Here is a 23,366-nt window from a genome sequence, read left to right as displayed (position 1 = left end):
TGTAAATGGACGTTGGATCAGTTGGTTCTCTGCCTAGTTTTGGACCCTGGTTGTCAGTAATGATGAAACCATGTATATTTGTTTCAGGTAAAAATAGCGATGATCCCCTACACCCTGGATGTCAGGATATGCGATTTCTGTCCACATGTCAGTGTTCGTGGACCACTTGTTCTTTGGTAGCTCGTACGGCTCCATGTTCAGTCCAATTGTCCTTAATTTAATTTCATATTTCACATTTTCCCGGTCTCGCTGTGTTTACTGCTATACTCTGTCATGTTGAGCAGGTTGGTTTTTGCCAATCAGTCTGACTTAGAGGGGTGTGGCCCGGGGGGGAAGTGACATATGTGCATACCCTCTATTAAATAAAAGTCCATGTATGACTTCCTATCAGTGCTCAATAGTAACTATATTGATATCTGTAACTATTTCCATGTTATAAGCCATCAACATATATAAGCAAAGGAAAATTTTTTAATATTTCAAAAATTTGTAAAAAAAAAAATCTCAAAACCATAAACTAACTTTGTAGACATTCTCCCAAGGAAGCTACATAAACATTTGAAATGAACCCAACCAATAGTTCAGTCAGAGAAGATGTTTGAAGAAATTGCTAATAGAGATGACGCCAAAGACGACGATGAAGATGGCGATGAAGACAATGACGGACACACTGCCTTCACAATAGCTCATGGCCGATCGGCTGGTGAACTAAACATTCAGGTTGGTGGTTTATCAACATTTTGAATTCACCGAGAGCACTGTAGTTGTTCAATAATAAAATGAATCCTCAAAAATAGAACCTGCCCAATAATTGTACACACATTGTACTGTTGTAAAGAGGACCACCAAAAACCAGAAAAGTCCAAGACCAGAGTGTATTTAGACTGGAACAAGACCAAAACTTTGAGGAATCAAGAGAAGTCAAGGCCAAGACCAAGGGAGGCTAAGACTGAGTCAAGACCATAGACCAGACTAGATAAACAACAAGCACATTAGGATATCAAGCTTTTTAGAATGTCATAGATTGACATGGAATAAGGGATGAGGTGATCCCCTGACTGGTGAGTGGCAGGATGTGGAATGCTAAATTAAGAGTTAGGAAAGGTTTTACCAAAAGAAAAGTTTTTGACTGTTTTTTCAAATTACAGTAATAATGTTAACACATCATAGTATGACCATATCCCATACAAATCTTGAGTCCTTTTTTTCCAAGATCAAGACAGGACCACATGGAGACTGAGACCAAGTCCAAGTGGTCCTGAGACTGCTCTGAAGCTCCAGACCAATCTCTAACACTGCAACAATAATATTAATTAATCTTTGTTGAATTTACTTTACCCGACACCCATTTTTATTCTTTTACATCGTAGACTTTATCCTCTATTTTTAGTATGTATTATTAGAGCTTGCTCTTTGCTACTCTAACACTGTGACTCATGAGACTAATAAAGGATTATCTTCTCTTATCTTCTACTGGGACATTTCTCTCCGTTATCTGTTCAGTTTACAGTCTGTCGTCGTCTTTACTTAGCCATCCACTTATCTCCCGCCTGCTCTCCCCGCCTTCTTCTTCTCCTTGAGTTAGACCCATATCCTCTCATCCTTCGCCTCAGGATAAATGATGCTGACCCTGGGAAGAACCCCAGAGGGATTCAGTCTCTAAACAGCCGTTACAGATAAGATGAATAGCGAGGCAACCAGCACCCACCTGGACACCATATTGTTTCAAGTGCTCGAGGTGCATTTGATTTATTTTACCTTGCATGTGGTCTCTTCACATCTGTGGCGGTTCACTAGTACGGCATGTTGAACTAAGTGCACCTCAGGATGGTCATATGAGCAGACATGTATGCTTTACAGGTAGATGTACTGTACCGAGCTGAGTTCTCAGGTTTGGACTTTTTCACTGACTGACATAAACATGACATGACATCAGACACGTTTGGAATTTTATTATAAATATGCTGTTGGTATAATGCTTATTTTAACCTGTTAACAGCCACTTTTAACTTTAAAAAACTGTATACTTCTTTAGCTGAATTTTGGCCTTATGAGTTACTTTGGTTACAAAGTCACTACATGTTTTACTTAAAATGAGCCACATATTTATTGTAAATGGCTTAAATTATATGTCACATCTTCTTTTATATTTTTATAGAGATACTGAATATTGAAATAAACATCATTTTTGGGCACCTTTTTATTAATGAATATGGATTTAGTGTGTCTTTTCTCTCCACTGGCTCCCGGTCCGCCATAGCATTGATTTTAAAATTTTAACGTTTGTTTTTAAAGCTTTAAATGGACTGGCTCCTCCCTATTTATCTGAGATTTTAACAGTTCACCGCCCCAGCAGAGCCCTCCGATCGTCCTCTCAGATGGTTTTGGATGTCCCCAAGTCCCGATATAAACAATGGGGTGATCGTTCAATGGCTGTTGCTGCACCAAAACTGTGGAACTCGCTGCCTCCTGACTTGCGAGTCCTCACTGACCTGCCCCTGTTCAAGTCCAGATTAAAGACTCACCTGTTTAGACTGGCTTTTAACCCTTAGCACTGAGACATAATTAGGTTTTAATCTGTGGTCTCTCTTATCACTGTGTGTTGTGTCCTATTGCTTTATGCATATTTATGGTACTTGATTAACCTGTTTCTATCTTATAATTTAATCATGCTTTTAAATGTAAAGCACTTTGGGCTTCTTTATGTTGTAAAATGCTATATAAATAAACTGTGATTTGATTTTTTTATTTGAATTTCCTGTTTGTCACACTCTTTCATCATTTTTTGAGTATTTAGCACTAGTTATTATCCCCTTGTAACTAAAAAGAGGTAATAAGTTAATTTGATAATAACTATAATTTTAAATATGCACAATAAAAGAAAGAAAAAAAGATGATTTTTACAAAATTGTTGAAATAGAAATCATTCAAAGTCATTAAAGTCTAACTTCACACACTACTCTTTTCTCATAAATACAGGTGAACTTTTACTTTGTTACCACTTTACTTTTGTTCCCAGTTGGAGCTGCCAACAGAGTTTACCCTAAATGAGTTTCCTCTCAAAACATCAGCTACTGGATAAATAATTTCAGAGATGTACTGATGATCTGAGGCTGTACTTCGGCTTGTTATGACAGGACAGATACATGCTCCACCCACCTGCACCACTTTCTGCGCCTGGATATCGACCACCAGCAGTCGGCTCTGGAGGGGCTGCGTAACGTAGATGTACTTATCCCTGATGTTGACGGCGGAGGACCACACGCAGTGCTGAGCTGACACCCCTTCACCTTTAGGGCACATCTCCTCCTGAGAGAACAGAGAGGATGATGGGAGGTGGGGGAGAAGGTTGTCAGGATTTACTGGGGTTTCACAGATCAGCAGCACATTCACCATTATCCTTCACAAAAGGTTAGAACTGAGCAGCAGTTTTAGACTTTGAGTGAGATAGAATAGAATAGAATAGAATAGAATAGAATAGAATAGAATAGAATAGAATAGAATAGAATAGAAAAGAATAGAATAGAAAAGAATAGCCCTTATTGTCATTGTTTGTTCAGTGAAATTAGCAGTGTTACTCTATCCAGTGCAAACAATATGAATACAAAAATGTCAGCAAATAAGATTGCAGCAAATATAAAATAATTGAAAAGTAAAAAGTAAAATAAGAATATAAAATATAAAATTTAACAAAAGTCAAATAAGAATAGACCTAAAAGTAGAATAAAATTAAAATAGACACAAAATATGGTAAAAAAAAGACATAAATACGTTAATAGACACAATATTTACAATATCAACAGTTTATGTCTATGAAAGTCTATAAAAATAGTGCATTTATGTTTGAAAATTACTGAAAAAATATTGCATTTTTATGTCAAGAACGGAATATTTTTGCACGACTTATTGCACAAAATTCATATCCTATTCTGACTTTTGTTCAAAGAACAGTCATAAAACTAAAAAAAAGGAAAAGCTCACGTTATTGTCACTGAGACTTATGTGTTTGCATGTTTGAAGTGGTTCCTCTGATGTAATTCTAACTACATCTATAACTGAATTGTAGTTAATTGCTTTTAATGGGATTTTGGCTGCAAATATCATGTTACTGTTTTTTCGACTCAGTTTCAGTTTTATTTACATAGTGCCAATCACAATCTACAATTATCTAAGTGCTCCTAACAAAGTAAGGTCAACACCATATATTATACAAAATAAATGTAACATCTGAGCAAAAATAAGTGAAATAAAATTAAGGTTGCTGATCCATATGTTTCTGATTACAAGGAGGTTTTATCTGAATACATTATTTTCAAGGTGAGTAACTGAAAGCATAGCATTGATTTTGTTGCTTTGCATTGTTTTTGTTCTGCATGAATCCCTTCTTTTGGCTGTATTAAATAAAAACCTGGGGTCAATTAGAAGCTGGTTTTGGGCACCACTACAGGCCAGGAAAAAAAATAAATGTGGATAAACTCCTGGTATCTGTCATATATGTACTTTTCAACCACTTTTCTATAACAAATCTGTATATTTTTTTGGATTTGATTTACTCACTGAAAGTGTTACTATTATACATCCGTCATTCTGCGTGTTTTCAATTTTGACCTTTATTTAAGCAGATGAAATCCTCATTGAGAATAAAAATTTTATATTCATTCATTTCATTCATAGGCAATGAACCTGAGTGTGTTACATATAAATTTATACTAGGGTGGCACAGTGGTGCGGTAGTTAGCACTGTCGCCTCACAGCAAGAAGACCCTGGTTATGACCCCAGTGCCAGCCAGTGCGGGCCTTTCTGTTTGGAGTTTGCATGCTCTCCCTGTGTCTGTGTGGGTCCTTTGCGGCTCCCTTCCACTGTCCAAAGACCTTAATAGGTTAATAGGTTGTTTGTCTGTATATATCAGCTTTGTGATGATCTGGTGACATGTCCAGGGTGAACAATGCCTTCATCTGATGGCAGCTGGAATAGGCTCCAGCACCCCCGGAAAATGAATGAATGAATGATTTAAATAGTCGAGATGAAAAGGAACCCGAACTGCAGGGTGTCATATGTATAGTAGTACTCACATAAGCCCAGTTATGGAAATTTCTATTCATATTCATCATGAGAATCTGCACCACCAACATGTGATGCTCCATTTTATCATTAAACGAATATCCTCTTGATACAGAGATTTAAAAATGTGTATATTTTGTTGAAAATAACCCAACAACTAATGCTATTTTTTCAACCACATTTGCTTCATTTGAATTCTTTACAAGTGGGTCATGACTTATTGACCGAGGAAGTATGTGGGTTCCAAGGGGAGAAAGGTTGAGAACCACTGCTCGAAGCACCTGGAGTCTGCCAACTGGCTCTACCAAGGTGGTTAGCATTCTTGTCACTGGACCAGAACACCTTTCAGTGTTGGGAATTCAACACTTGTTTTTATTCTGAAATGAGAAAAGGATTCTAACACCACTGTACACACTTGTTTATCAGTGGTGAAAATGCCTCCAAGATTGAAATGCTTAGTGAAACAACCACAGGTAGGCTAATATAGCCCCATAAAGTCCCATAAAATACAGAACATCCTACTGCACTATGCGATTTATGTGATTAAGACATAATTTAGCGCTGGTGTCCTTTCAGTAAAGAGTACATGCATTTAATTTAGTAAAATAACCAAGTAAATTAGATTATGTTGATGAAGTATAAAAATGAGTAACGTTATTTATAACTTCTGAACAGAGTAAGTAATGATTAACATACAACATTGAGAAAATAATCCTTCCCAAAGCTGCTGCAGTGCAACAACAAATCTGCACAAACACATGCTCTGAGGTTGTGTTTCAAGAGTTTCCATCACCTCCGCCTCACCAAAGTGGAGAAAGTGCTGTTTACAGCAGGAACTGGCTAACACATGCCTTATTGAGTTTGTATTGATCTGTAATACAATTACAGGGTCCTGTAAAACCCAAATCCCTCAGAGGAACAAGCAACTTTTACCATCTTAAGCCCATTGCTCTGGGAGAAGGATGTTCTCCAATGGATTAAAAACCTTGAGGTCTGCTCTACAGACTCTACAGGGTCTATCGCTCGTGACAAATGGACACATTTAATCCCATTACATTCACTGAGGTGAGGAGCCCCTCCCTCACAAAAGAGAGGGAGGTGTGATGATGACCTTAACTTTGATTTTCTCTAATGCTGAAAACCAACAGAATAACCACAGAAAACACTTGGTACTTTTCTCTATTTGTTCTACTCCTATAAAATAGGTAGGAGAGAATCCTGCTTTTAGTGGTGCATCTGATTTGATGAGTGCACGCCTCTCTTCATGTAAAACTACACACTAACTGGCATCTTTCTGCCTAACACATAATTGGATTTTAAAAGGCATCTGCTCAGCATTTACACTATGCTAAAATCAATTTAGTGAGATATACGCAGAAAGCCCAAGCCTAAACTACAGGCCACTCATTACCTGACACAGACGTTTTTAATACATCTTATTGAATTTAAGGACCATTAAATTTTGATAGAAGAGAACTGCACTTACATAAGTGGCGACAATCCTCTCTGTGCGCTTCATGTGCCTTCGTATCTCGCATTCACTGGGCTGAAGAACTGTGATGCCCTCATCGGAAAACACATAGAACATGTTTCCCACGCTTAAACCTGCCAGACAACAATACAACATGCTGATAAAAAAAAAGAAAAAGCAATGTATACAAATGAACCCAGCGGCTAATCCTATATTTTCGCTCACATGTCTATTTTCCTGCCTCAGGTGACACAGTTAGACTGCTAGCATGCGATCATGGGCAGTGTGCAGCTGCCAGCGATTTTGACAATGCCTACAAAGGGCCTTGTCAGCAACATATCCACAACATACCGTAGTGAGAACATCACATTAAAACAGGCCTGTCTGCTCCTAGTAAACAGCCACTGATGAGTTAGTGTGGATCATAGTCTTTCATGTACAGGCCTTTGGAAGAGCAAAAAGCTATTCAGACTGTCAGGCTTCAATACAGGAGCAGAGATAATTACAATAAGCACTCATACACACCCGAGGCATGCGTGCACATTCAAAAGATGCATGCACACACAAAAATGAGTGATGCGGCAACCTATTAAGACACTTATGCACAAAAAAAGCAAAATGAACATGCATTTGTCACAAAAGGTTCACATAATATTCAGGGCATGTTTTGCAGCAAATTCAACCACAGCTCGAAACTGACGCTAATATGGAAACAGTCTGAAATGTAAAACCACTGGTGGTATTACATGTGTAGTTCTCATGTACAGCCTGTGTACGGTGTCTTCTGTTTGTGTAGTTAATGTGGAGTGTCCAGGTAAAGTCAGACACATGCAGACTGGATCTAATTCATATGGTGTTAATGTTACAGATGGTCCACATTATGCTCATAGTGTACAGTTGTGACCTAAAGTTTGGGGAATGATACAAGTTTTGTTGTCACAAAATTGGCTGTCTGTTTTTTTTTTTCTTTCTTTTTTTTCTGCAGGTTTCTTAGGTACATTGAAGAACAATTCAGGATTCAAGATTCAAGACATTTATATTCGTATAAATGGCAGAAAAACAGTGGTTACACTGAGTAATCCATTCAGTTGTAAATTTGTATACAGTCATGGTAAAAATTATTAGACCATCAAAAGTAATCAAAAATAATGGTTATGCAATCAAGTACTAACTCCTGTGTGTATCATGTGACTAAAACAGACAGAAAAGAAAACATGGAATGCCTAAAAGCACTGTTTTTGACAGTACAATGCCATAGGTATTGTGATTTTGGTTATTATCAAGAAAACCATGGAAAATAGCTAGATATCAGCTCTGAAATTCCACTTTTATGAGCTATTTTTGTTGTTATCATTATATTTGTCCAAGCAAATGTACCTTTAGGTGTACCAGGCATTAAAATGAACAAGAAATTGAAGAAAACAAGGGGTGGTCTAATCATTTTTTTCTGCGACTGTATAGTTTGTATAGTTTATTATTATTATTATTATTATTATTATTATTATTATTATTATTATTATATGTTGTTTTTTTTGCACTATCTTTATACATGCACACTTTCTTGCACTTTATTCTGTTGCTGCCTTGACCATTGAATTTCCCCATTGTAGGATCAGTAAAGTTTAATCTAATCTAATCTAATCTAATCTAATCTAAAATTCCCTTCACAAAATATAAATAATATCTAAACTAAACTAAATAAAGGAATAAACTTAACTCTAAGTATAGAAAAATAAATAAAATAAAGCAATGTACAAAAGGTAGAGTGCAGTCAACAATATACAATTCTATTATTTGTGCGATTATTAAATCACATTTAAACAAATAATCCATTCGCATCATTCCAAAAACTTTTGGCCATGACTGCAGTTGTTGGGCGATGCTTCACACATTTTCCTTCAGTTCACTGTCTTTATCAAAACATATTTGTATTCAAAACAGTGAGGCTAGAAATCAACAGGTTCTTCAGTGTCATCACTGTTTCATATTAATCAACTGGTTGATGTGGTGAAAAAAACTGGGAAAAACTACTGTGAAAAAAACAAATGCTTCTTTTTCACCATGTGTGATATATTGTACATGTTTTGTCTGACTATTGATTAATTGCTGGTGTGTAAAAATGTTTCCTATAGCACAGCCACTAATCACCAGTGTGTTGTATTTAGTATCTGTGACAAGGTGTATTGAGCATTTATACACTATTTAAATACGGATCACTCATGACATTATTCCAAAACGTTTTTGTTCTGTTCATTACAAGAGTTATTATAAGTTAGGTAATACAATGCAGAGTGTGAATTAACACCCAAACTGAGAGGAGGAACCTGGTTAGCTAATTGGCTCCATGTTACACACCATTTCCATTTTCTGTTGCATTGTACAGATACAGCTTTCATTAAATCTGGGGTCCCAGTGTTTCCTTCAGTGAGCAGAACCAAAGAACCTTCATCCAACCAGACATACAGCCACTATAAGGAAGGTACAGCTGTTACACAAGATGCCAACAGACTTAAGCGTACAGAGATATAATAAATACATTCTGTAAATGACACAAAATGCAGTCTATAAGTCCTGATAAACACTTGAGCTCAATGGGTTTTGTGTGGCTGCTGTGGAGATGATTAATATGGGACTGGATTTGTAAACTACAGTGGTTTTCCTGCGCTTTTGAAAACTTTCCGGTGGTCGTATTTGTGTGGTAATAATGTATACTGTACGAAGACAGGAAGGATGAAATGCATTGTACTGAAAACTGCAATGTTTTTCATCTAGCCTCCACACTTTACTAGTAAAAATACATAAAACTCCTGCTTCGGTGCAAATGTTTCCTCCCCAGGTGATCTGAAAAACAGATTACACAGTACACGACCAAAAGGATGAAACACCTTAGGCGTGTGAGGAGAGAAAGCAAGGACTTAAAAAAGTTTTTGCTGGAGAGAAAACGAATCTGCTGGACAGCGGAGGAAACATCTGGGAAAATGTAGATACTGAGCTCAGAGCCTTGAAAAACCTACAAAACATGCCCGCAACATTTTGTTATTCACAGCAATACAAAGGCTTTAAGAAAATAAGATAATACCTTCTTCTCTCCAGAGAATGTTTGCAACTGCAGTCGGCCACAAAGGGACATGGCGGAAAAGGGAAGGAAAGAAGAGAGGAAAAACATTGAGACACATAAAACATTGAGACGTATCCTTTCAGAAACAGAGGAGGTGATTTCTCCTAAGTGTTAGAAGACAAAGCATATCTGACAGCTACTTAATGGTTCACACTGTGACAAGATATTCCTCTTAATCAAGAAGACACCACGCTTGTCCTGGAAGGAGACAAACCATAGAGTATTCTCTTTAATTTCAACTTCTTCTGATTAACTGTCCGTAGTTAACTTGTAAAAATGATGTAACCTAATGAAGTGAATATGAAAGCATCAGGCAATATGTGACATGTGTGTAAAATGGGCCGTTGAAGACGTCACTACATACACTTAGAAGTGATTCATGCACTTTAGTAACAGTCAGAGGAGAGAATTCTGACTCATCCTCAGTTCCCATCAAATACTTACAGTACATTCATCTGATGCCTTTTTTCTGCTTTGAGCATGTTCTTTCACTTACACTGTAATGAAATGTGTGATGTGATACTTGTGTACTCTGAACGATTCAGTGGTTTGTTTTAGTGTAAAAGATGATAACAGACAGTATCTATCTATCTATCTATCTATCTATCTATCTATCTATCTATCTATCTATCTATCTATCTATCTATCTATCTATCTATCTATCTATCTATCTATCTATCTATCTATCTATCTATCTATCTATCTATCTATCTATGTGTGTGGTTGCGTTTATGTACATTATGTTTATGAAGTTTATGTATGTTTATGAACCTGAAAAGTGAATGTATTGTAATGTGCCAACAGTGTTTTAAAGTAGATCTGGTAGCTTTGACACAAACATTCTTTGAGTAATACCCATCTATATAATAAAAGCCAAGTGGCTTCTTTATGTGTGTGTGTGTGTGTGTGTGTGTGTCTGGAGATTCACATAAAATCCGGAAAGAGTTGACTGCTGCAGTATGTATTTTTGGTCAAGGAAAACAGTAGTGAAAATGGCAAGTTGATAGGACCAATACTTTGGGAGAGATTAGTAATTTTGGAATACAACAGCCTTACCATCACATTGCTATGGCCAGAACGCTTTGGTGGTGACTGCTGGACAAATGCGGTACAGCATGCACAAATACACAACAGCATAAAAACTACCACATCTAAAACCTGTGCATCCCCACAGGTCAATGCACTAGTTTTCTCATTAATTCTCTCATGAAATCTCAGAATTCAATATTTTGAATTTTGATTTTTTGACTTAAACTCAAACTTGGTAAAATTTCACTACTTTTATTCTGTAGGCATTTTACTTGTAGACCAGAGTATTTTTTTTTCTTTTAAGATTTTTTCTGAAAATGTTCAAATTCCTAAAAAATAAAAAAGGTAAAAACTAAATCCACAATCTAACTAAATAAAATTACCAGTAAAATCTGATTTTTTTGCCACCTTGCTTTGACCATTAAAAATAATAAAACTATCTAGAAAAAAAAAACACTATTTCTGCATTCATTCAACCAATTAAACCAAACCCGAAGGCAAAGAACAAACTAAGAGGCAAAATAAAGAATAAATGAATATGTCAAAACCATACAAACCAAAGGTCATTGCCATTTGACTTACAAATGTTTTTCACCAAAGCAAATTTTATTATTTGGCAACAGAGTAATTTCTGTTACAAAGAAGAGACTGTGTTTTCGTTCATGTAAAACGGAGCTGTCACAATGTAACACCTGAGCAATGATGAGTAATAGTGACCAGACATTACATATATCTAACATTCATAACATAGTCACACTTAACCGTTTAAGCGCCAAAGTTGTAATATTGTCACAAGCAACATAACTGGATGAAACAGACAGCTTTTTGAGATCTTGATATCAAAATTTAATATTTGTAGAAAAAAACAAAACAGAACAAAACAAAAACAACAACAAAAAACAAACAAACAAACAAACAAACAAACAAACAAACAAACAAAAACAACTCTGGCACCTAAAGGGTTAACATGGGTTTGAGGTTACATTTCAGAATTCTACACTTGAGATTATTCACATCCATTCTCTACTGAGATGAAGTTTCAGTCCTAATGCCATATTAATGTATTATACGGTGTGCTGTAAACTGACTTACGGGTCTTTTTTGCTGAATCTTCGACAAACAGAGAAGAGATGTCCTCGTCCACCCCAACCTCGTTCTTGGCGATGCAGGTGTAGGCTCCGGTGTCCTCGTACCGCACACTGCCGATAAAGAGCTCACTTCCGTTCGCTAACAAAATAGGGAACAAAACAACACAGGGAAAAGGTGTTATTCCAACTCATTTTGATTTTTCTTTGAAGGAAAGCAGAGGTCCCTTGTTACAGTTTGTGTTTGTTTTGTTCCTACTGGGTTTTTGATTTCAGGGACATCAACTCTGGTCCACATTCATAACACAATATAGTAGGTGATGGCAATACACCTTAACAATGGATGCACCTGGACCTGCTACAGTATAAGAAAAGGAGAAGGGATGAGCAGGAAGGAAAGGGAAGCCGGTAAAATGGTTATTTTGTACAACGGGTCTCATTCACCTTTAAAAGAACTGGTACAAAGAATGGAAGCCGCTTTTGAATCCACAATCTAGCTCTAATAACACTGGTCTACAATTTTTTAGAAATGATTTGCTTCAGACATTAAATGTGCTAAATGTTACGTATTTTAATAAGATTAATTGGAAAATAAATGACAAAAGTGCCGGTTTACTAAAGTTTTCAAGGTATATGATTAAGTGTTATTACACATATATATTGGTTTATGTACATTTATATAATAGTTTTATAAATCTTCCACTAACTAGAACCTGTAAAGTGAATGTATTCTAATGTGCAGACAGTGTTTTGAAGTAGATCTTTTAGCTCTGAGACAAATATTCCTTTTGAGTCAAACCCATTCTCTCGTTAATTCTTGAGTTTCACATTTTGACCCAAGGCTGTATCTTGGAAAGTTCAGCCAACCAGCATTTTTGACGTGATTTTTCTTTATCAGTGACTCCCATGTGGTAAAATTTCATTACTTTTATTCTGGAAGCATTTTCCTTGTAGACCAGTGTAACCCTAAACACCTATACCTACTAAAACACATACTTATACTCATCTATACCCATATCCATTCCTACTTATACCTGTACCTACACCTATACACCGCCTGTGTTTAACTGTGGAGTGAATGAATAATGGATTCAATGTGAAGTGCTAGAATGAGTGCCTAGAAAAGTATATAAGTATATAAATCCAGTCTATTATTATTAAATCATACCCATGCCCATCTACCCATACCCATACCTACCTATCTCACATCTTGCTCTTTCCCACCTTGACCCTCTGGCTCCAATCCACCAAAAACAATGGTTAAACAACAGGTGGCACAGTCTGATTTGATTTGTGTGTAGTTTTATAAATGTGTGTGATGTGTACTTTCTTTCATCATTCATCATTCACATGTCAAAAGGGAACATTTGAATCTAATTAGGTTTTGTCCTGCCGAACTGTTTTGACATGTGAAGACCGCAAACCTGTATTATCTTGCAAATGTTAAGTGTGTTTGGTTCATGTTACCTCTTCATCACAGAATGAATTGTAATGATACAGAGAAAAGTGTAAACATTAGCTGATTAGCCACGTGATATAAATCTGGGATCGGATTATATAAGCTTGTCTTCTTCCTACTTCATTTCAGACAAAAAGTGTTCTTAAAGCTGCCGTATGTAGGATTGTGGCCAAAACTGGTACTGCAATCACATTCAAAATACTGTAGAGTGTGGTATCCCCTCCTCCTACCCCCAGGCTAGGGGTTGCCAGATCCCGCATGAGCATCTACTACTAGCGTTTCCACTAATCCTTGCCACCACACCATAAATTTCACACAAAAAAATCATCACCAGACTTATTCTACATAAGTCTAATATATAACAGGCCAGGACAAACGTCTTGCACACTCAAATAAAAGTTTGCGACGATTCAGGAGATAGGGAAAAGGGAAATGAGCATTAGGTTTCACTTTTCCTACAAGCTGCACGATCGCTGTAACCTCCCCCCACCCCCCCACCCCCACCGAACCATGGACACCGAACTACCGACCCCCCCCCCCCTTCTGGACTACCGACCCCCCCACACACACACATCGAACGACAGACGCCGAACTACCAACCGAACCCCACCCCACCCCCACCGAACCACGGACACCGGACTACCGACACCCCCCCACCCCCCCCAACCGAACCACAGACCGAACACCCCCCGTTCGGATTACACACCGCTAAATGAACAGGTCACTTCCACAGAAAACACTGAACTACAAGGAGCTACCATGGCAAGAGACAAGTCCTACACCGGTACCCGGTCTGTTCACCAGTCCCGGACCGGGAGTCTCTTCACCAGGGTGAAGAGACTGCTGCCCGGCCCCGGGAGAAGGGACCAGGTGAAGAGGCCGCGACCCCGGCTCTCAGTGGCTCTTACCGGTGGTCAGACTGAGGCAGAGCCGGCGTCGATCTTCAAATCCTTCTCATCTTTCAGCCGTCTCCATGTTTCAAAGTCATCTCCTATACATCTCCTTGTTTTATTTCTCACTTTGTCACGATGTATTTGGGAATAATATGAGGCCTTTTAGGTTTATTAATGTCAGACATTTGTGATCAGAAATGTTCCAGCTGCAGCCCACTGGGAACTGGCAACCTGGATGCTGAAAGGCTTCTGACTCTGTGATTGGAAGACAGGTGATGGGTGGGGCATCAGACCAAAACACACAATGACAACATAAACATCATTTCAGGGCTGACACTGAGCTTTTCAAATGCAAATATTCTGGCTGGACGACTACTGTCAGTGAGATCAGTATTTGAAATGAACATGATTCCTTAATGTCTGGTGACAGTCAAGGCCATTTTACAATTACTTAGAACATAATTCCTACATACTGCAGCTTTAAAGAGCCACTATGAAATAATAGTACATTGTGTGACTTTTTTTTAGGGTTATGAGTGTTCTGTTTGAATTTATAATTTCTTTTCGCTTTTGTTCACCTTTATATTTTATTCCTACTTATGTTAGAAATAAAATGTATCATTATCATTATAAAGGTATAAACCACCTGACGTATTCTGCATTTGTACAGTCAGCATCCTCTTTTCTTAATCATGTGACATATATCACTGTTTTCTGTTGATACTGGTTTCATTTCACACACACATGCAGTACTGATCAGAGTTATTTCCCTCACATGGTTTCGATGGAGGCGGCAGGTGAAGAGCACAGAGGTCACATCAAAGACAGGTCGCATCAAACTGTCTCCATGTGTGATGCACAGCCTCACTCTGATCTGTTCAGGAGGTGCTTCTATACTGATCACAGCTCTGTCTTTACAGCGAGGTGTGATGTGTGACTGATGACTCCATGTCAGCATGGAGCTCTCACAGGCCATGAAATGTGACAACATGACAGAGGGCTTCATTTTAATCCGTTCCTATAATTCTCCTCTGTATAATCTATACTCTGTTTATCACTACGGGAACTTCAGTAGGATTGGACATTGTTAAAAAGTCCTTCATCTGCAGGGTTTCCTCTTTTCTAACTTCTATTCTCTGTCGGTTAAAAAATTAAAGATCACTTAAAGCTAAAATAGTGTAATTATTTTAGACACTCAGTCCAAAAGCTAAATTTCTGCTTTTTTTTTTTTTTTTTTTTACATTAAAAAATAATACCTTCTGATTTCAGCTTCTGTAAAGTAGCACATTACAGAAGTTGACGCAAAGCTTTTCATAAGAGTGAAATGTCTCTTGGACTGATAATGGTTCTCAGTTGCAATTCTTTTTTTATCAGCATGTAATGCTTTGAAGTAAAAACTGCCTTGAAGCAGGGCCCCATAAAATGAGACACCACTTTAATTACGCCTAATTCATAATTATGTTCTGATCAATTCTTATTGAAAACCACTGAATCAACCACTCATTAAATTAGCTTTTATATTCTTATTTGCATGCCTGTTACAGTCTGTTGTGTCAGGGATTTTTGAGTCACAGAGCTTTTTAAATGACAGAGAGACGAGTGGTGTCTCCCAGAAGGACAGTGGCTCCATCCACAGGGCACGAGGTTTCTCTGGTGGGCTCGATGAAAATGATGTGAATCATATGCCAGTCACCAGATCTCAACCCAGTCGAACACCTATGGGAGATTTTGGGCCGATATGCTAGACAGCGTTCTCCACCACAATCATCAAAACACCAAATGACGGAATGTCTTTTGTTAGAATGATTTCATCCTTCTAGTTCATTCAGACTGTAAAATCAATACCAAAGCACAGTGAAGCTGTTATAATGGCACGACACATAAGTAAGACACTTTATGGGTCAATATCACTATAAGGAGCCTTTGGTGTCCCCCAGCAGAATCTAACTCTCACCATGAACACATTTGACAATAATGAACTTCTGGGGTTTTATTAAGAATGGACAAACACTTACATATATATCAGTATAATTTTAAACCTCTTGAAATGTGATTTTATTGTTTAACACAATTTTCTTTGAGGGAATGTAGATGATTTGAGCCTGTACACTGTCCCTCTAACTTTAGTGAGATTGATAAGTGTTTAAATGAAAGAAAAAAAGTAAATACTTTTTAGATGTTGTCACTATACTAAACACGCTTTTTGATAAAATAAGTCATTTTGATAAAGTATATTTTATTTTCATAATAATATTTTACATTCTATGTGTGTCCTTGAAATTGCTGTATCACCCTGTCACTTTGGGGGAATCGCCCCTTTAATAATTGGACTGATGACATCACTGATGACATCATCATCATTTTGAGCGTCTTCATTGGAGGTGAAAACATAGCCTATGAGAGCATTTAGTATTTAATTTTAAATTTCAAAATTTTCATCATTTTGTGTTAGCACTTGGATGTGATGTCCACCCTGTCACCACAATTATTATTATCATTATTATTTTTTAACTTTTTATTCACCACAAAATTTAATTTAATACAAAACTTTTCAGAAACTCAAAATATATCTGTTGAATGTGACACAATCCTCCTCAAAGACCTTCTTTGGAAACTCAAGGTCCAACATGTGGTCATTAAATGCTAACTTTAGCCCAAACTCTCCACCCTCTCACTTGTTTTTACATGTATTTGTCGGTGACAGGGTGGACATATTTGTTTCATATTTTGTGGTTTACTTGTACTTTGTTTGCTTGCAAAAATATATAAAAAATGTGGGACCTTGACCAACATGCATTTCTATAAACCAACAGTCGAACATAAAGTTAAATGAACAATCTGAAATTTTTTTTTGGACATTTTGAAGTCTGAAAGGCACTTTATAGTGATATTCACCCTTATATTGGTTTTCTAACATTTCTTACACATCTGCAAAGGTGTGTTCAGAACAAAAGCAAAGTCAACAAAAAAAAAAAAAAAGAAAATACAAAAATTCCCACAGTGGGATGTGAATAGAGCTGAACACGCATCATCACAAATTAAAAATTTTCTTAACCCATAAAGACCCAAATATCCACCAGTGACCAAATCATTCACTGATCTAAAATGTTTAATACCTGTTGATCCACTAATCCTATCAATTCATGTAAATAATTGGTGTAAAATACAGTTTGTCATCTTTTCATGGTCATCAGATATGACCCATTTGGACGATCAGAGACTCCATAGTGAATGTGGAAACACTGTTGTCTTCTACAACACTGATTCACCAGTAAAACCAGTGGAGTTGGATGGACAAACTTATTGTATGTTCAGTTAAAGACATATTTTGCAGAAAAAAATATTTATTTTTCTTCAGTTTTCTCTGTTTTGGATATAATTACCCTTCACTTTAATCTGAGCTTTAATGAACATTTATGCGATCAGTGAATTAAATATAGGAAAATACAAGATTTTCACTTAAAAATGCAAAATATACAACATAATATTAGAGTAAATGGTAATAAATCACTTAGAAAAGGTTCAAAATGGAGAAAAAAAATCATTTGGGAACAGTCACAAAAGCAGCACTGGGTCTTTATGAGCTAACCTGAACACGAAATGTGTGTGACACTATGCCATTGAGATTCTCTCAATTGCAGAGATGAGAACAACGTTATTGTGGCAAGACATAATTCAGCGTCACTAAGGATGGTGAGATGATTGGAGTATCGTCCTTTCAGCTCTTTCATTTGCAGCATCACACTCAGCACACACACCTTCTTTTGCCAAAACAGAGAATATTCATCAGTCCAGCAACTGACTGCACTCATGGTGTCACAGTTTTGCTAAATCGACAAATCAGATGACATCCACCAATGACAGAGGCCAGTGTTTATCTGTTGCAGGAACAGTCTCTGTTGTGTGTTAAACTGTTGCCGTCTCTGATGTTAAATAATTCTAAAACTGCCTCTCCATTACTGAAGTAGTGATTAATTGAAACAAAGTAAAAAAATAAAAATAAAAAAGAAGGTACCACCTATCACCCAAATTAATATTTTAAACATCAGCAAACAATTTCAGGATCATTGCATCCCTGTTTGTCTTAATGATAAAAAAAACATGTGAAACTGAACTATGAACATGACGGTACAAAATTAGATCAATTGAATATGACAGATCTATAGATATTTTAGCTAATATCCATAAAGTTTGCAAGTTCCCCTGAAATGCATACTCAGGACATTTGATGTACGGAGACAAAAAATAGGAAAGAAAAGTGAACAAAACTGTTGGATACCTGGAAATTTCAGAAAAATATGGGTCTAACTATTTAGTTTTTACACAGCATGCAGTCACCAAAATTAACGCAGAAAAACACATCTGATGTGCAGCATGTCTTACAGGATCAGTGCAATAACAGAATGTATGTTTGTGTTTGAGATGGATTTCTGCTTGGTTTTTGTTGGTTTTTTTTAGCTATTTATTTTGTATTTGTATAGTAGATGTTGTACAGACTGGATGATTGTTACTTGTTACAATGACAATAAAATTATTCTATTCTATTCTATTCTATTCTATTCTATTCTATTCTATTCTATTCTTGCTATTAGCTATCAGTATTTTACTGTTAGCCAATGTTAACTATCACTAAATAGCAAGAGCTCCTGCTGGCTGAACAGTATATCTGCATCTTACTAAAAAAAAAAAAAAAAAAAAGTAGGGAAAAAACAAAAAACAAACTCCAACTGCAACTCAAGTAGGAAGTGAAAGTGAAAGTCAGAAGAAACGTTCACATGTTTTTTGAAAGCTGTAGACATTTAGTCCACTTAATTTTGATCGCTCCAGTCCATTATCGGATTTCTTTCATCTTACATAGGTACATAGTGATGATAGACTGAACCCTCCTTTTACTGTCGTCTTGTCAGTTCATGTTTGACTATGAAACTCCAGTTTTCTACAATTTTAATTGTTTTTACACATGCACAGATGTAAAAGATGGACACAAATCCGATTAACCTGAATACATGCAGGAGGACATCGGAGTAGCGGGGTGAAATCCAGGTGTGTTAATCCAATTTCTCATAATCAGATTACTGCTGTTATCTGATAAAACATATCAGATTATCCTGTTCACATGATCACTTGAATAATGTGATAACTCCAGAAATCAGATAATGATTGGGGTATTGGTGTGCATATAAACAGGCTTAGCGACATACTGTGGCTCCACAGTCCAAAAAGTCAGATGGGTGTTCGCTACACTACAGACCTAAACTACCATCTGTCCGCTTCCTTTCCGATACTTCAGATCCTCTTATAATTGTTAGAGAGATAATTAAAGTTTATAGTGTTCCTTTAACAGCTGTCTATTGTCCAGGTACTGCATCTTTGCAGCTGTGTGAAGATATTGCTCTATAATTCAACATCTTACCTGGTCACCTCAGCAGCTCTGTGAACATATTCATTCACCCAACTGTACAAAGTTTCTCTGCTTTTACTGTTCAACTGTGGCTTACGATCAATACCCTTCACTATCAGCTGTCACTGTGCGGTTCTCATTTTACACAATACACTGAAAAACAGTGGATACAGACTCCACTTTTACTGTTTTTATTACACTCTTGACATTAAGTGTGATACATCAGAAAATCATACCTCCCCTGTGATTTGATCCCTTCTTCTGAACCAGGCTAGATAAATACAGAACCTACATTACATTAATTTACCTTTGCACCCATTTATTTTTACTCTCTTTCATGTTTTTAATAGAAGGAAAAAACAAGACTCCAGTCAGACTCCTGCCTTTTGCATATTTTGCTCACGTTAGCTGAAATCACAGTGTCTGCAGTGTTTATGTGCTGGTGAACCTTGCAGAACCTCCCTTGTTTGAGTGTCTGTGGGTTGATAACAGGCTATTACCACAGGTAATGACCCACACATAGCCAATAAACTCACCCTTAATGAGAACTAAGCCATTAAAAGAAAAGTCGTGCTTGGCTCCTTCTGTCTGATATCAAGTGTATTAAAAAAACAAAAAAAAACAACAAGTACTTATCCATCCTGGACAAGTACTTGGCTTGTCTGTACATAAAGGTTTTTGTAATTTCACTCCTGATTTGTCTTTCCTTCACTTGAAAAGGAGGTGTGTGTGTATATATATATATATATATATATATATATGTATGTATACAGGGTGGGGAAGCAAAATTTACAATGAACATTTAGTTGTTTTTTCTCAGCAGGCACAACATCAATTGTTTTGAAACCAAACATATATTGATGTCATAATCATACCTAACACTATTATCCATACCTTTTCAGAAACTTTTGCCCATATGAGTAATCAGGAAAGCAAACGTCAAAGAGTGTGTGATTTGCTGAATGCACTCGTCACACCAAAGGAGATTTCAAAAATAGTTGGAGTGTCCATAAAGACTGTATATAATGGAAAGAAGAGAATAACTATGAGCAAAACTATTACGAGAAAGTCTGGGAGATACTATTAAAGAAGAATGGGAGAAGTTGTCACCCGAATATTTGAGGAACACTTGCACAAGTTTCAGGAAGCGTCTGAAGGCAGTTACTGAGAAAGAAGGAGGACACAGAATAAAAACATTTTCTATTATGTGAATTTTCTTGTGGCAAATAAATTCTCATGACTTTCAATAAACTAATTGGTCATACACTGTCTTTCAATCCCTGCCTCAAAATATTGTAAATTTTGCTTCCCCACCCTGTGTACATACATACACATATATATATATATATATATATATATATATATATATATATATATATATATATATATATATGTATATAAAACTGCACAAATGAAGAATGCAGTCTGTCATTGCCTTGGTGTGGAATGTGAATTAATAGAAAGCAAACCAAATTACAACTAATGAAACTGACACTGTTGATGAGAACAGGGCATTAAAAGAAAAGTAGTGCTCTGCTCCTTCTTTCTGATATCAACTTTAAAAAAAAAAAAAAAAAAAAGCAAGTACTTATCCACCCTGTATAAGTACTTGGCTTCTCTATACATAAAGTTGTTTTTTTGTTTGTTTATTTTTTACTTTCAGTCCTGATTTCCATTTTCTTCACTTCAAAAGGAGGTACATACATATAAATATATACATATATATTTAACTGCAAAGTGAAGAATCCAGTCTGTCATTGCCTTGGTGTGGAATGCAAATTAATAGAAAGCAAAACAAATTACAACTACTGAAACTGACACTGTTGACGAGAAAAAGCAAAAAAGCCTGCTAGACCACCATTTCTAAGCTTTGGTTTCACCTTCCTATGTTTATAAGGATGTCTCCGGTGTTTGCATACTGCAGTGGTATTTGTATAAAACATTGCACAGACAATACAGTATCTATTAAAACACATAACACATTGACAACACCTTCTGAAAATAATCAAAAACTCCTCTTCACCTATGAGAGAGAGCTGTTTGGAGGATCGCGGCTGCAGGTCCATGCCGTTTTTCAGCCAGAGGAGTTTGGGATTTGGGATGCCGTCGGCGTGGCAGTGAAGGCTGGCAGATACACCGGGCTCCTGGGCCTGGGTCTCTGGATAGACCAGGATCACTGGAGGGACTGAACGCACAAACACAAACAAAAAAAGCAAAGACACAAACAAGGGGAGAGAAGAGGGGCCGAGTGAAAACATAATTACACACTGTTTCATGGTAGACCGTAACTCCTGGGGGAATATAGCACAAACACCCACACACGCAGTGGGCAGAGAGGAATTTGTCTCACCCCAGCGTGGAATATATTCACACATAACAAGAATCCAAGAGCTCTGGGGCTGCTTTATTACAGCTTCAGTTCTGCATGAAATAGATGTTGGATGTATCTCCATTTACTGCCGCCTCCGTGGAGAAGAGCGCAAATGAATGTGGAGAAATCGAGGGGGAAAATGAAATATGAGGTAATAGTTTACTTGAACAGGTAAAGCCGCACTCAGACTATGGGAGTTTTAAAATCCTACCTCGTTTTTAGATCAGATTGCATCACTCACATATGAAAAAACTTCACAGATTATGTTTTTACTAATCTCAAAAATGCACAACACTACAAGATTTGAGAATAATGGCGCTTCACATATTGCAGCATATTATTAATATGATGGTGCCAGAGCAACAACTACGGTCTGCAACTGAAACCAATGCCTTAACCCATAAAGACCCAAACATCCACCACTGAACAAAACCATCTACAGATCTAAACTGTCTAATAGCTGTTGATTCACTAATCCTATTAATCCATGTAAATGATTCGTGTAAAATGCACTTTGTCATCTTTTCATGGTCATCAGATATGACCCATTTGGGCGTTCAGAGGCTCCATAGTTATCGTGCACACATGTCATCTTCTGCAACACCGATTCACAAGTAAAACCCATGGAGTTTGGTAAATGACAGTGAATGGAGACACTTGGTTTATGTTCAATTAATGAGAGATTTTACTGAAAATGTCATTTTTTCTTCAGTTTTCTCTATTTCTGCTATAATAACTCTAAACCTTAATCTGAGTGTTGATGAACATCTACATGATCAGTGAATTAAATATAGAAAATACATGATTTTCACTGATGGAATGCAAAATGCAGAGGATAATATGATAAATGGAGATAAATCCCTTAAGAAAGGTAAATAAAGAGAAAAATTCATTTGGGAAGTGCCATAAAAGTAGCACTGGGTCTTTATGGGTTAAAGTGTGATAGATGCTGGCTCTGTTTAAAGATCCTAACCCCACCCACCCCCAAAAAAAAAAAAACACTTTTATGTACAAATAATATGGCTGATTTTTTCCAGGAGTCATTCTAGTGTCTTTCACTTCATTGAGATCCTAAGTGTGCAAGAGGTCTCTCTGAAAATGACTTCCCCATTACTACAGTTTTGGGGCTAGTAAAGGGCTTTGACACCTGAACTGTGGGCTTTGAATGACAGGTGAGACAGCTACCTCACATACTGAGTTGAACTATCTAAGCTTCTGTTTACTGAATGACAAAAAAGAAATTAAGTTCATGTAGCTCCCTCAAACACTAGCAGTTATAAACAAACATATGTTTTGTGAGTACATTGAACTTTGACCTTTGGCAACACAAACTATAACCACCTCCTCCATGAGTGAATATTGTGATAGGTTTTGAGGAAAAAAAAGTCCCTCTTGTCTTTGGTAAGACATTATTCTTTAGAAAGGACAGACATGAGGTCACAGCGATGTTGACATTTGTAATTCATCCTTGAATGCA

At 36.9% G+C, this 23,366-nt stretch overlaps 1 protein-coding gene across 2 annotated transcripts in view; it reads right to left on the bottom strand.

Annotated features, from left to right (window-relative positions):
• The window catches only part of fstl4 (follistatin-like 4), a 450,022-nt gene that overhangs the window by 31,407 nt on the left and 395,249 nt on the right, over nt 1-23,366 (bottom strand). For both annotated transcript variants that reach the window (XR_003937211.1, XM_030153338.1), the window contains exons 9-13: nt 21,542-21,703; nt 11,773-11,907; nt 9,613-9,639; nt 6,549-6,667; nt 3,160-3,309 (exon numbers count right to left, since the gene is read on the bottom strand). Coding sequence is in view for 1 of the 2 variants with exons in the window: in XM_030153338.1 (XP_030009198.1) it covers nt 3,160-3,309; nt 6,549-6,667; nt 9,613-9,639; nt 11,773-11,907; nt 21,542-21,703 (593 nt within the window). In the remaining variant the exon portion in view is untranslated. The remainder of the gene's footprint in view (nt 1-3,159; nt 3,310-6,548; nt 6,668-9,612; nt 9,640-11,772; nt 11,908-21,541; nt 21,704-23,366) is intronic.

Source organism: Sphaeramia orbicularis, chromosome 14, assembly GCF_902148855.1.
Source record: "Sphaeramia orbicularis chromosome 14, fSphaOr1.1, whole genome shotgun sequence".
In the NCBI taxonomy this organism is placed as follows: domain Eukaryota; kingdom Metazoa; phylum Chordata; class Actinopteri; order Kurtiformes; family Apogonidae; genus Sphaeramia; species Sphaeramia orbicularis.
This window is presented reverse-complemented; position numbering and strand designations above follow the sequence as displayed.